Genomic DNA, 14,686 nt, shown 5'->3' with positions numbered 1-14,686 from the left:
TGTGATAAAATTATCCGATTGGTCTCATTTTTGGAATACTGATTCATAGGACAACAAAGTACATTATTATAAGCGAATAATCTCTATAATCAAGTTCTAAAAATGTAAGTATGTCCTTAAACAAATCCTGTATTCAAGCAGTTTTATACTTTTACTTTTATACAATTATATTCTGACACTATACAAGTGTTAATGTTCGTTTTTCCTAATGTTTCAGAGCTTCACTTTTAAGAATGTTGTCATCCTTGTTTAATTCAAATTAATACATTTTTAACTTTTGACCACTCTTTTATACATATTTTTATGTTTTTAGAATCACTTGCTATTTAGGAATGAATATTTTGGCTGAAAAAGTGAACAATACAAAATTTTTGCAAGCTACATGATTAGAATTTCTGTGGTACAATCTCTCTGTCAATCATCTGGGCTTAACATCTAACACTGATAGAGTTACAAGCCTTAGACTGCTTTGCCTTCGATTTTCTTCTATTAATAAGACATATTATTACCTAAGAAACCTTAATCTTTAAGTACATTCTGAAAGGAAACAATTCTATAATTTGGGACTTCTCGTCACAAGCCTAGGAAAAGTTATTTCTTTTATCGTATTTTAAACAGCTTTCCCTGGATAAAAAATGTAAAATTATAAAATTAAATGCAGTTTTTTAGCCCCGTATTGATAAGAACCAGTTCTAATCACCTGGTTTCGAATGAATAAGAGAATGGTTATTTCTTTCATCGTATTATAAACGGCTTTCCGCGGATATAAAATGTACAATTATAGTTTTTTCGTATGGATGAGAACCGGTTCCTATCCACCGGATTCGAATAGTTACGAGAAAAATTCTTACACATTATATTTAAAAGTAAATAATTTTCCTATTAAAGACTTAAATGATATTTAACTCTTGAAATCTTTAACATAGTGCGTTATAGTTAAGATGCAGACAACACTATCCTTATATAAACGTTACAGGATGTCTATCCGTCTGTGTGTCTGTCTGTAGCTTAAGATCTCTCTAGCCTCTGCATGCATAAACATGTTTCCTTTTAAAGGGAAGCTTTATAGGTTCAAGGATGGTTTATATCTATTTTGAATTAGAGCACCTCCACCCTTTCAAGAGAAATCACTTCTGGCCATTGGATTGTAATGTTATAGGCATCTTTTATGGGTTCCAGGACAAACGCAGGAGTTCCAGACGTCGGAGTGGACAAACGATGAGTGTTAAAATATTTATTTAATTAATTATTTCTATACAGGTTAGGTTAAAATATGAATTTACAAATAAGCCCCCCGCAGTGGTTAGGCATTTAAAAACCTATAAGATAGTTAAAAATAGGTTAGGTTAAGTTTCCACTCCGACGTTTGGGACCCCTGCGTTTGTACTAGGACCCTTTTATGCAGTAGAAAAATGGTCTAAAATAACTCTAATACTAAGTCTGAACATTTATCCCCTGTGTCAAACTTGGTTCCACAATTATTGGGGCCAACTAGAAATTGATTAGAAAATATACAGACAATTACGTACATTCACTTCTTATATCAAAGAGATAGAATGTTTGTTTGTCTGTCTAACTGTGTTCATTAGATAAACAATTTTGGTAGATGGACAAAATGTCTCAAAAATCAGCCATATGACGTCATAAAAATGATGAAATGAAAGGGAAGTGGGAAAGAAAACCTCTAAGAAACAGATGGATAAAAAAATCTCTCATTTTTATGACGTCATTTTTGAGGCTTTTTATTGAGACACTCTGTCCAGCTATCAATTTTGTTCGTCTTTTTAAAAAAAAAGTTATAATTACTTTAACAGAATTTGTATTCTTAACAAGGATGACAACATCCATAAAAGCGAAGCTCTGAAACGGTGGGACAAAAGGGCATTAACAATTGCATAGTGTTAGAACTGAATAATCAAAATATATTTATGTATAAAATTGTTAGTAAATTTGTTAAAAATTTGCTTGATGCAGGATAATTTTTAAGGACATACTTACATTTTAGGACTTGATTATAGAGTTGCTTCGCTTATAACATTAAACTTTGTTGTTCAAGGAATCAATATACCAAAAATCAGATAAATCCGATAATTAGAACATATAAAATTTGTTGTTAAAAAAGTGAACAATCAACATGTTTAAAATGGACGTACGGATATTTTGGTAACGATTGCTACGCTTTCTAAATTGTACCTAACTACTACAGGAATCACCATGCAAAGTTTCTAACATACCTAAACTAACGAAAAAAGCTATTCTTTCCGGACAGATGGACGTACGGACGGACAGACCCTAATTATGGAAAGGTTCGCTTTTAAAAAATAAGATTATGGTTATTTTGTTATTGATAGAAAGATGTAAAAAGTACACAAAGAGAAAATAAAAGTTGCATTAACCCACCCATCAACAACATTGAATTAGGAATGATTTATCCAAAACCTTTTTCATACTTGACCCATTTATTTGGTTAAATCGTTTTTGGAAAAACTCAGAAATTGCATCCTAAAAATGTGCTTCTCTTATTAATAATCATAATAAAGCATCATAAAAAGCACTCCTACAATTGGGACATGACAGTCAGTTTATTTGTCGATTTTACCGATTTTAAATTTATCAAAGATTCTTTTATAATGAAAAGTTATGACATAAATGAGGAAATGTTTTTTAAAAACCTTTAAAATTCTAGACATTGTTGAACATAATTAGTATAACCTTTCCAATATTTTCCCATTTCAAATGGAACTTCAAATGATATTTGGAAAAATCTTTATTATCATGACGTTTCTATAATTAATGAAAAATCAAGAGCCAAATTTGTTTTAAGAAGTTAGTTAGTGTTGCATTTTTTTTACATATATTCATTTGAAGCCTCTTCTACAGGTTTGCCAAAAAATAATGCAAGCTTTTTCCGAGATCTGCTTATCATTGAATATCAGACATTCATTTATCAATTTGTTTGGCAGATATTTGTTTGCTTCCAGGTAAAGGATTCTCCTGCAAACTTTATTTTCACATAAATCACTCCCCAAAACTTGCTCAAAATTTTATTGTACTATGCAATATATACCAAAGATGTAAGTCCTCATTAAATTAATATATTTCTCATTAAGTTTTGACACTCTGCAAGTAATATTAGTTGTCTTACCGTTTTTCTATAATTAGGGTCGGTCCGTACGTCCGTCCGTAACGGATAGCTTTTTTCGTTAATTTAGGCATGTTAGAATTGTCCTATCGATTTTAAATTTTGCATGGTGATTCCTTTAGTAGTTAGGTACGATTTAAAAAGCATAGCAACTCTATAATCATCAACAAAATGTTCGTACGTTCATTTTCAACATGTAGATTTTTTACTTTTTAACAACAAATTTTTATGTGATCTAATCATCCGATTGATCTGATTTTTGGTATATTGATTCCTGGGACAACAAAGTATAATGTAATAAGCCAAGTAACTCTATAATCAAGCTCTAAAAATGTAAGTATGTTCATAAACATTATCTTGAATCAAGCAGTTTTTCAACAAATTTACTTACAATTTTGCTTTGACTCTTATACATTTATATTATGAATATTCAGTTCTGACACTATACAAGTGTTAATGTCCGTTTGCCATATCGTTTCAGTGCTTCGCTTTTATGGATGTTGTAATCCTTGTTTTATTCAGAGCTTCGCTTTATGGAAGTTGTCAACTTGGCACCCTTGCTTTCTTATATTCTAGCTTGAATGAATGATGAACTGAATTTAGTTTCCGAAAGTGTGCGTAGCTTCCGCGTCCTATCTCAATATTTGCTACTAGCTAAAAAAGCTTCAAAAAATCAAAATTTTAAAAATTTAAATTTTTTAATGTATAATGTATAAATCGTTTATACATTAAATCGCTTTTCCATTTGACCGGAGTCGCTGAAAATAGGGTCTGCAATAATTGGGTTATCTGCTGTACACTTTAGGAAACTAGGGCTCGAATAGGAAATCATTTTCAGCTGATCTGAATGAATATAACAACCTTGCAACAATAATACAAAATCATCAGCCATAGTTTGTAGTAAATGATATCGTTTATGTATTTTTGTCGTATTCATTTGATTCCGGTGGATAGGAACCGGTTCTCATCCATACGAAAAAACTATGTCTAGCATCGTATTATATCCAGCTTTCTACGAATATAAAAATGTACAATCATAAGATTAAAACCAGTTATTTAGCCCGTGCCTGAGGCACCTCGGGGCTAAAAAAAACTGGTTTTAATCTAATAATTGTACATTCTATATCCGCGGAAAGCTGTTTATAATACGATGCGAGAAATAACTATTATAGTTTTAATTAGCTAAAGTATAACAAAATTAGTTACTGTAATTATGTGTGTGACTTATCCTTAATAAAACAAGGATGATAATATCCATAATAGTGAAGCTCTAAACAGTAGGACAAACGAGCATTGACACTTGCCAGAGACTGAATAAGCAGAATATTAATGTAATGTAAAGTACAAACAAAATTGCAAGAAAATTAGTTGTAGACTAATTAAAAATAGGATACTGTTGAAGGTCATGTTTAGATTTGAGACTTGATTATAGAGAAGCTTTACTTAAAATCTTGTACCCTGCTGTCCTAGGAATCATTGCTCCAAAATCAGATGAATAGGATGATTATAACATACAAAAAAGGAATGTCAAATTTTTTTTTTAAATCATCATACTTTTAATGGATGCACCGACTTTCTAGTTAGAAGTAACGAATACAGAGTTGCATCTTTCAGTTATGTGTCATACCAATTTTCAAAGAGTCACTTAGTTATAGCCCTCTTTATTTCACACATAGAAAATGAGATAGACAAAAAACGGAGGGGAGGGGGGGCGTACTGAGCTGTGCCCCCCTCAAGTTAAGGGTTATTAAGTACGGGTTTCTTAGAAGGTAAAACCCTACGAGGAGTTTCAATACCTAACTAAACCTAAAGTTACATTTTTGACCCAAAATTTTTGAATACAGTATAATATAGGTTAACATAAAGTTGACCACCTTTTTTTCTCTGTACTTACAGAACACTCATTAAGAATATGTATTATCTGCAGGGACATTCCGGTGACACCCACCCACCATACCAACAACAGAAGATCAACTGAAAATTTATTACCCATTTTTTCCCTAACTTCCGAAGTTGTACGACAGATAATCTAACTATTGCAAAAGCTATTTCTTAGCTACTCTGGTCAAAGGGAAAAGCGATATAATGTATAAACGATTTATACATTATACATTCCAAATTTTAATTTTTCAAATTTAGAATATGTTTCAGAAGTTTGAAGCATTTTTAACTAGTAGTAAATATTGAGATAGGATGAGGGTGGTACGTACACAATCAGAAACTAAAATTCAGCTGACCCCCAGAATATCTGCATATAAGTAATTACGTAATACCAGGAATTGGGGAGGGGGAAATTAAACTTAAAATAAATTGGTAACCAAAGTTTTTTATCCACGTTTTCTTATTCATATGCTTAAATACTTTAGCAAGTTTTATTAAATTTCGATTGGTTGGTTTCAACTATTAGTGTTTATAATTGTCTACTCTATATATAAAGAAGGGGTAATTTTGGTAATCATCATTGGGGAAATATGAAAATTTATTTCCCATTGTCTTATTCCTCAAGATCGCTGTATACCACGGACATGGATGGATATACCAATATAAGAAAAACCGCACTCCCCTCTCCCCTTTTTTATGGAGGGCAGGGGAAGGGTAAGTTTACCGAGATTTTTGTATTTTACTTTAGGTCAGCTCAGTTTAGGTTATGTTGGGTTATGGGTAGGTCTCTCAGGGTTATGGCACTGCTGTAGGCCTCTCAGGGTTAGTGCCCTCTGCCGTGATTAATCATTAAGAAAAAAAAACTACTCTACACTGTTTAAAATTAATTTCATAAATAATGGATGGGGTGTTTGTGCTCGCAAGATGGTTTAAGGTAAAGCAACTTCTTTATTATTAGTTACAAACATAAAACCTACTTTGTATTATAGATTACTATATCTCACGAATAATTAATAATTTAGGTAAATGATGAAAGATGTGTATTGTCATTATTATGACTGCATTATACATTATTTATTCAAATGTGTACATTAAGATATATAAGTTGAAAAGAATTTTAATGTTAGAGGTAGATTTTAAATCTGCATCAAATTTTAGGAATTTTTATAAAATTTGTTTTTTGTATAATTCTTTATCTAAAAGCGGAAATACATTTTAAGTTAATTAATTTTGAAATCTGTGATTGGTGGATTGAAAACTATCTGCGCTCTGATTGGAGAAGCTTAAGTGGCGTACATCACTCAACCAATTAGAGCGCAGGTAGTTTTCAATCCACCTATCACGGATGTCAAAATTAATTAACTTAAATTGTATTTGCGCTTTTAAATAAAGAATTATACAAAAAAACAAATTTTTAAAAAAATACTTAAAATTTGATGCAGATTTCAAATCTACCTCTAACATTTAAATTCTTTATAAAAACTTAAAAACTTATATATCTTAGTATACATGCATTATGGTATTATTAAACAGTTGGGGAGTTGAATCCATTTTTATAGAAGCAGAAATATAATCTATGATTACGGTTTTGACCCTCTAAAAAACGTAATCTACCATTCCACTTTCCCCTCTCTTGGTGATGATATCATCTTCGCCGATACGATTTTTGAAATGTACCATTCCACTTTCAATAGGGGCGAAACTGGAATGGTACATTTATGTTTACATATCAGCGTATTCATAATCATTGATTTCCTTATTTAAATCGACATAATAGTAATGGTATATTCTAGTTATTTTACAAAAAAAATTTAAATTATAAATAGTATTTTATACATTCCTATGATTAACATAATTTAAAAATAGCATGTATGATTTCAATTATGTCGATGTTAAAAGTGTAAACCACAATTCCAGTTTCGCCTTTCTTGAATTATCAATAAGATGTAATAATAGAATATTTTTTTCAGCTTTAACTGCGCCGTTGGCGGTAGCTTTTCCAGCCCTTGCGGCGGCACCTGCCTTGGTGGGCTAAATCCTCTACTAGTGAACACAATTTAAACAGAAACTAAGACTAGGATTATGAACAAAACAATTGAAGTCCTAGAACATTAACGCATTAACGTGAAGTTAAAGTTTAGGATAAACAGATTTTAAAGAAGAAACAAAGAATACCTACCTAATATTTTGATATTTCTGTAATTTTATTTTTATCTTACATGTGATCTCAGATCTTTGTCTTTCACAGTAAGCTGTTTCTTTTCCATACCAAATTCAATTACAAGGTCTTTTACAGGACTCGGCAGCCGCGCGTCAGCCGCCTATAAGCTATATGGAATTCGACCTTCCACAATTTTACAAATAGCAGAAAGTCTAAACTTGATCCAAATATGGCAATCCCTCTATATTAAAAACATAAAAAAATTCAAACGTTTTAAAATTTCAAAAATCGTATCAGCATTGATGATATCATCACCAAGAGAGGCAAAATTGGAATTGTAGATTACAATAATCATATCGGCGTTGATGATATCATCACCAAGAGAGGGAAAGTGGAATGGTAGATTACGTTTTTTAGAGGGTCAAAACCGTAATCATAGATTATATTTCTGCTTCTATTAAAATGGATTCAACTCCCCAACTGTTAAAAAGTGTTCTTTCATTTTCCTTGTATGAAAGATAGAATGCTCATTATTTTGGTGCAAATACACTTAATTGGTCCGTCGGTCCCTCTTTCATTTTTTTCTCACTCTGCAAGTGTTCATTTTCGTTTGTTCTACTGTTTGATTTCAGAGCTTTGCTTTTTTGGATGTTGCCATCCTTGTTTTTAAAGAACTATCCTATATGTTTATTGTAAATGATATATTGAATATTTCTGTCCACTTAACTTTAATTAAAGTGTCATCAAACTAGTGTACTTGTGTCTTTTACAAATGTACTTTAAGTTTAATTTATCAGGGAGTAAGGGATGGGACAATGGATTGAATATTCAATTTTTAGTCTCAGACTTTAGGTACTGGCTTAAAGGGAATGTGCAAGAATTTAGCAGGTTCTGACTGACTTTGGGTACTAGTGCATCATTGCCGCTAACTCGCTGAGTTAGTTTTGAATATAGCAGATGAGTATCAATAAACTTCTAGCATACGGCGGGTTTAACAATTTTCAATTTCTCCAAAAAATATAATTTTATAGATAAAACTTTTTTGTGATATTTGTGTAATAAACAATCTAAGAACCCTTAAATTCAATTCTTGTATATGTTGGTATTTTAAAATTTAAAAAACGAGTTTCAGGGATATTTTTCCAGTAATTAATAACAGAATGGTTACGTCAGTCTGATGTACTGTATCCAATTTTCAAATTTTTCTTTTTTCTTCTTAGAACTTTTTTCTTATTTTATAGTTTTTCTAGATTTGTTTAACTTACCCCTTTACAATTTTCTTCAAATTTTCTGTATAAATCTGGATTTCATTAAAAAAAACTCTTAAATTGAATTAATTGCCCATTGTCACCTCCCTTACTCCCTGTTATTTTATAGATGGAGTGGATGTTTAAAATATTAAATAAATTTTTATTCTTTAAAAAAACTATCAATTTCAAATGCAAATAGCAGAAGTAAAAATAAGAGAAAATAATCTGAACTTATATTAGCGATAGATAAAAACTTAAAATTTAAGATAATGAATTTTACAAATTCAAATTAGAATATTTGAAATAAAAGCATTCAAGCTTTTATTGTAATATACAGAAAATCTTATCTCTGTTTTATCCCCAAGAGTCATATTTATTAAAAGAATTGTCAAAAAAATTGTATGAATTTTAAGTAGAACAAGGATGACAACATCCATAGAAGCGAAGCTCTGAAACTGTAGGACAGACGAACATTAACACTTGTATAGTATCTGAACTGAATAATCAGAATTTAAAAGTATAAGAGTCGAAGCAAAATTGTAAATAAATTTGTTGAAAAACTGCTTGAAGCAGGATAATGTTTATGGACATACTTACATTTTTGGACTTGATTATAGAGTTGCTTCGCTTATAACATTGTTCTTTGTTGACCCAGGAATCAATATACCAAAAATCAGATAAAACGGATAATTAGAACATTTGAAAATCTGTTGTTAAAAAAGTAGAAAAATCAACATGTTTAAAATGGACATACGGACATTCTGGTAATGATTATAGAGTTGCTACGCTTTTTAAATCGTACCCAACTACTACAGGAATCATCATGCAAAGTTTGAAATCGATAGGACAATTCTAACATGCCTAAATTAACGAATAAAAGCTATCTATCTCGGACGTACGGACGGACGGACCGACCCTAATTATAGAAAAGCTTCGCTTTAAAAAAAAGTTGGGCTAGGCGTCCGTAGTCGCTGCCAAATTTGAGACCTTTCGCAGTCGAAGCCGCCGTGAAAAGTCATTAAATTTGCAGCCAAAAGTCAAAAGACAAAGCTGTCAATAATGACAGCTTAAGTAATTGAATCTGCAGCTATTTTTTAACAATTGCAGTCACAGCTGAACTGCTTTTCAAAACATCCTTATTTAACCTCAACCACAGCAATTTTAAGCCGTGTATAAAAAAAAATATGTGTGGAGGAGCAAATGATAAAATTATGCATGTGTGAGGTTTTAAAGGTTTAAAAAGATTGGACAATAATCAATCTTTTCAAATCTTTTCATAAAGATCAGTCGTCTAAAGATAACGGATACAGAATATATAAATTGATATTATGACAGGAGAAGAATTGACGTCAATTTATGTTTCTTTCATCAATTATTTGTCAGTTCGCTCATACTGTAGGAGGGGAGGGGATGGGGTAAAGGGGGGATCGTTATATAATCCAGCTACAAGTTTCAATTTATTAAAGTACATGATAATCTGGTATCCAAGTAATACTAAATCCATTCTGGGTAGTATTCATGTACTAAAACTTTCCTATATTTTTGATATTTCTACATGTAGGTTCTATTTTATACATACTATACTATAAATTAACAATTTATGCTTGCTTTTCTGTTAATATCTCGTAAACAGCTTAACCGATTGTTCAAAAATTTCCAAAAAAGGTGTAGTATTGGTCGAATTTCTAAAGCTATTTTGTGGGGGGTTATTCGCCCCTCTCACTTTAAGATTAATGGCCCCGGGAAAAAAATTAAATTAAGGGTATACATTTCTCTCTATTATTAAAAAAGTTACAAAAGGCGATGGGCGAAACCAATGGTATTTACTAAATGTTATAAAAAATTGGAATTTATGATAAAAAGTATGGACAAAATAATGCTATATCTCCCGGTCATACGCCGTCATGCGTCAGATCCCAGATTTCGCGATTTGAGAAAAATTTATCTTAATATTATAGCGAATTAAATAATCTTACAAGCATTGCTTTTATCTTATAGAGAAAAAATGTAAATCAAATAGCGAAAACTGAGATATGAAATTGCGTCACCCTTTCAATATGACGCATGTCCGCTACGACCGCGATATATGGCATTATTTTGTCCACTATCAAAAGTATTCCGATATTGCATCAAGTCTATTCCTGCGTGAAATGGACGATTTCCCTATCGGAAATTATTATTTGGATAGGAGTGATATATGACTAGGATATGGGATCTTGGTTTTTTCATTTTGATTGTTTACTGCAGTGTAATAGATGTGAAAAGCATCTCTATAAAAGTGTTTTTAACTTATTGATCAAGTTTTACAGGACACATACAAACATATCACTACGCTACGCCGCTACAGGTCTCTAGGGGCCCTTGAGGGGGGAAAGGGGGAAGCAGTTAGCAAGATTGTTTGTACAGACACAAACACACAGATCCTGTTACATTTATATTCTTATAATAAAGTAACAGGATGTCTATTTGTTTGTTTGTCTGTACCAAAGGATCTCGTTAACCGCTGAACCGATCGGGTTTTCCTTGACAGGGTAACTTCTTATAGGTCCCGGGAAGGTTTATAACTATTTGGGGGGAGGGTTACCACTACCCTCCTCAGAGAAATCGACAAGAATAAATAAAATAAAAAAAACGCCGCGCTGCGGACATTTTTACAATTAGCTTAAACCATAACTAACACCATCTGGCGGCGAAAAAAATATTTTTGGTAAATAGCTAATTTTTAATTAGATTGAAACAATTTTATGTGTCCTTAGAGGCCTCTAGTGGCGTAGCCGCTAGTAAGGATTATATTGTAGATACAAAATTATTCCTCCGGAGAATATTACACAATAAGTACGCTCGGTCAGGGATACGGGGGATAGGACAATAATCGAAAATAATTCTTCTATCTATATAAAATTATGTCATGACGTTTGCAGATTTGTGCATACTTTCCCTCTATTTGCATATAAAGCACTGAAACCCAACCCTCTAATTTAAAATTAAATTGAAAATGATGAAGTGGTAGTTTTTTTCTACCCCTGCGGGACCTATAGCGGCTCTGCCCTAACCCTGCAGGGCTACCTTTACCCAAAATAACATAACCTAACCTGACCTAGTGTGATAAACAAACAAACGAAAAACTTCCCCCCTCTGATTTTCAATTTATTATAGGGGTAATATCCTCTTAGAAATTTTTTTTCAATTTCGAAAATTTGAGTCGGACGGACGGACGGACAGACAGACGGAAAGGCATCAAGCTACTTTGTATTATAGATTATTGTGTCTTATCCCTTTCTCCCTGGTCAGATCAGGTCAGGTCAGTCTAGATAATGGATATACAATACGTGGATATATTGACATGTGATAATTAACTGTCACTTTAGGTTACTAATATCGACCTTGTTTATTGGTCAGTTTTTTCACCCAGTAGGATGGGGTAAAGGGGGTGGATTGAGAGATATTGTTATTCTAGCCAGTTGTGAGCATTACTTAATTAAAGTACCTGAAAGTCTGGTGCAACATCCAAGTAATAATATATCGATTGTGTAGTTGAATATTTACATAAGCAGAAGTAATTATTGGTCAATTACCAAAAATAACAAGTGCTGAAAAGGTAAATAAATGTTTATTTCGATTTTCACTAAATTATACAAAGCGAAGCTTTTTACAATTAGGGTAGGTCTGTTCGTTCGTAAACCAATAGCTATTATCATTTATTTATGCATTTACTTATAGATTTAAAACTTAACATGATGATTCCTGTAAAAATTAGGTACAATTGTGAAAGTATGGCATTTATAACCTGATGATTTTTTAGCTCTTTTGGAAGACTAATATTTGTATGGTATAATTATCCTATTTTCTTGATGTTAAAAATATTGATTTATTCATTTTCGCTTTTATAGATGTTGTCCTCTTTTTTGTAATCACAACTTATTAAATTTAATACGTGTTTTTTAATATCTCAGAAAGAAATTTAAGTAAAACTTTTGCATTGAGGCACTTCGTTATTTGTGCTCCAGTTTTCAATAGTTTCAATAGTGGGTTGTAAGCCTTAAAGGGGATAATAAAAAGTGGAAGACATGCTTTCAAATTTCAATTTTAAGGAGGGTGTCGACACCACCCTCTGCTTGCTTATGATTTTCTATTCTACTTCAGATTTTGATTGTCAAACACTTTGTTAATGTCTAACTGACAAAACATGTAATCTAAAAAGTTTTAATAAGAACCAAAGCAGTCCAGTCCAGTTAGAGAAATCTTATTTTATAAAAAAAAATGGAAAAAATATAAGTGTACAGTAAAAAACAGTTGCTATTTATTATACCACATATCATTATATATTTGAATAGCTAACAAATTACCTAATGGCTTGTAAGGAAAGCCAAGGATGGCTCAAAAAATGCAAGACAAAATATATGATAGTTATTTCTTGTATTGTATTATAAATAGCTTTTCGCGAATATAAATTGTATGCTTATAAGATTAAAACCAGTTTTTTTAGCCCCGAGATGCCGAAGGCAAGGGCTAAAAAATGTTTTTTTACATTGGTAGAAAACTGTTTATAATACAATGCTAACCATAGATTTTTCATATGGATGAGAACCGGTTCTAATCCACCTGATATTAATCGGTTTCGAATGATCACGAGAAAAATAAATATATAATTAACATATAGTTTTGATATCTAAACAACATAATCTAATGAAATATAATTAAATGAATTCATAATTTTAAAAAAAATTAGAGCGTTTTTATAGAACATTAAAAAAACCTTTAATATTTACATATCCTCGAATATTATATTATTAAACAAACATTATCGCCTTTTAGTACAATATATGATATATTTATGCTACATTATACATAAATTAAATGATTATTTTTCCTTTTTTATGAAAGTAATATGCAAAACCTAAATTTTAAATAAAAGTATCTACAAATAAAGTACAATTTACAATTTAGTATATAGACATCAAATAGATAGATAAATAACATTTGAAAAATTAAATGAAATCAATATTTTCATAGATAGCCATGTGAAAAGACATAAAATTATCTATCTATATAACTATATCTAAAAAATACAAACATAGAAAGAACAAAAGATAGATAGATCAATAGATAGACTATTTAATTTTTCTTAAAACCTAACCACTGTCATAATACACCAAAAGCGCCTCTAGCATCTACAGGATATGCCTAAAACGGTTGGGGGGGATTGTAGAAAAACAGCCTGAAACAATCCCAAATTTCAATTTCAAAAAAACATTCAAGGTTCTTTTTGAAACTTTCCTAAAATGCAGAACTCAATTGGTTTATTCTAATGAGACAACATAGATAGATAGATATAAAGACAAAGATAAAGATAAATAGAAGACATCAAATTATCTACCTTGATATCGTGCCACACCAGTCTGTCTTGCTCTGTCATTTTCCAACATATTTCATCTGAAAAATAATGGATATATTATTACTTGGATGCTGCACCAGATTTTTATGTACTTTGATGAAGTGATGCTAGCAGCTGGCCTACCACCATCCATTCACTTATCCTCCCTTCCAACTAGATAAACGAACTGGTAAAAAAAAGGATGATGGCAGAAATAGCCAAATTGATTTTGGGAGGTGGTAAAAAAACTTGAAAGTGGAAGTAATAAAACACGCAAAGGATGCTGGGATTTTTTTTAGGAATTATTCATTTTTTGGGGGGTACTACGGCAACTCAAGATGAAAAAATTTATTGCACCCCCAAATTCTTCAGGGGGGAGGGAGTAATCACCACTTTAACCCCCCCCCCCCCCCCCACCCTTGGACATCCTTGACCAGTATGATTTACAGTCAACTGTTTTTTCCCTCCTAACGTCCACCATAAAATGTTATTGCTTTACATATTGGGAGTACAGGTGTAAATTTCTCAGAGAGAGAGGGGGGATGGGCTGTTTATTACCATTGTATCCAAAGTTTTATAGTAACATTTTCTTATTCATTGGCTTAACAACTTCGGGGACTTCTTTGAATTTTCATTGGCTGTTTCATTAGGTGGGTGTTCAAACGTTTGAACCTTTAATTTTAATTTACAGAATAGGTAATTTTGTGTATTATCATTAGGGATGTATATCAATTTAATGGCCATTGTCTTATTCCTCTAGATCCTTGTAAATTTTTACTACTAGTTTGATAAGAAAACAGACAGACTACCTAATTTTCAAATTTTTTAAACTTTTTATTTTATTTTTTTACTTCACAATCCTTTTAAGGTTGATGAGC

General features: G+C 31.5%; 1 protein-coding gene across 3 annotated transcripts in view; it reads right to left on the bottom strand.

The window, feature by feature from the left end:
• LOC145313077 (inward rectifier potassium channel irk-1-like) overlaps nucleotides 1–13,948 on the bottom strand; it is a 118,069-nt gene extending 104,121 nt beyond the window's left edge. For all 3 annotated transcript variants that reach the window (XM_080152341.1, XM_080152339.1, XM_080152342.1), the window contains exon 1: nucleotides 13,812–13,948. In XM_080152341.1, coding sequence (XP_080008467.1) covers nucleotides 13,812–13,850 — 39 coding nt within the window. In that variant the 5' untranslated portion in view covers nucleotides 13,851–13,948. The remainder of the gene's footprint in view (nucleotides 1–13,811) is intronic.
• Between the last annotated feature and the right edge of the window lie 738 nt (nucleotides 13,949–14,686).

Source organism: Acartia tonsa, chromosome 3 (assembly GCF_053477335.1).
Source record: "Acartia tonsa isolate MP-2025a chromosome 3, ASM5347733v1, whole genome shotgun sequence".
In the NCBI taxonomy this organism is placed as follows: Eukaryota; Metazoa; Arthropoda; class Copepoda; order Calanoida; family Acartiidae; genus Acartia; species Acartia tonsa.
This window is presented reverse-complemented; position numbering and strand designations above follow the sequence as displayed.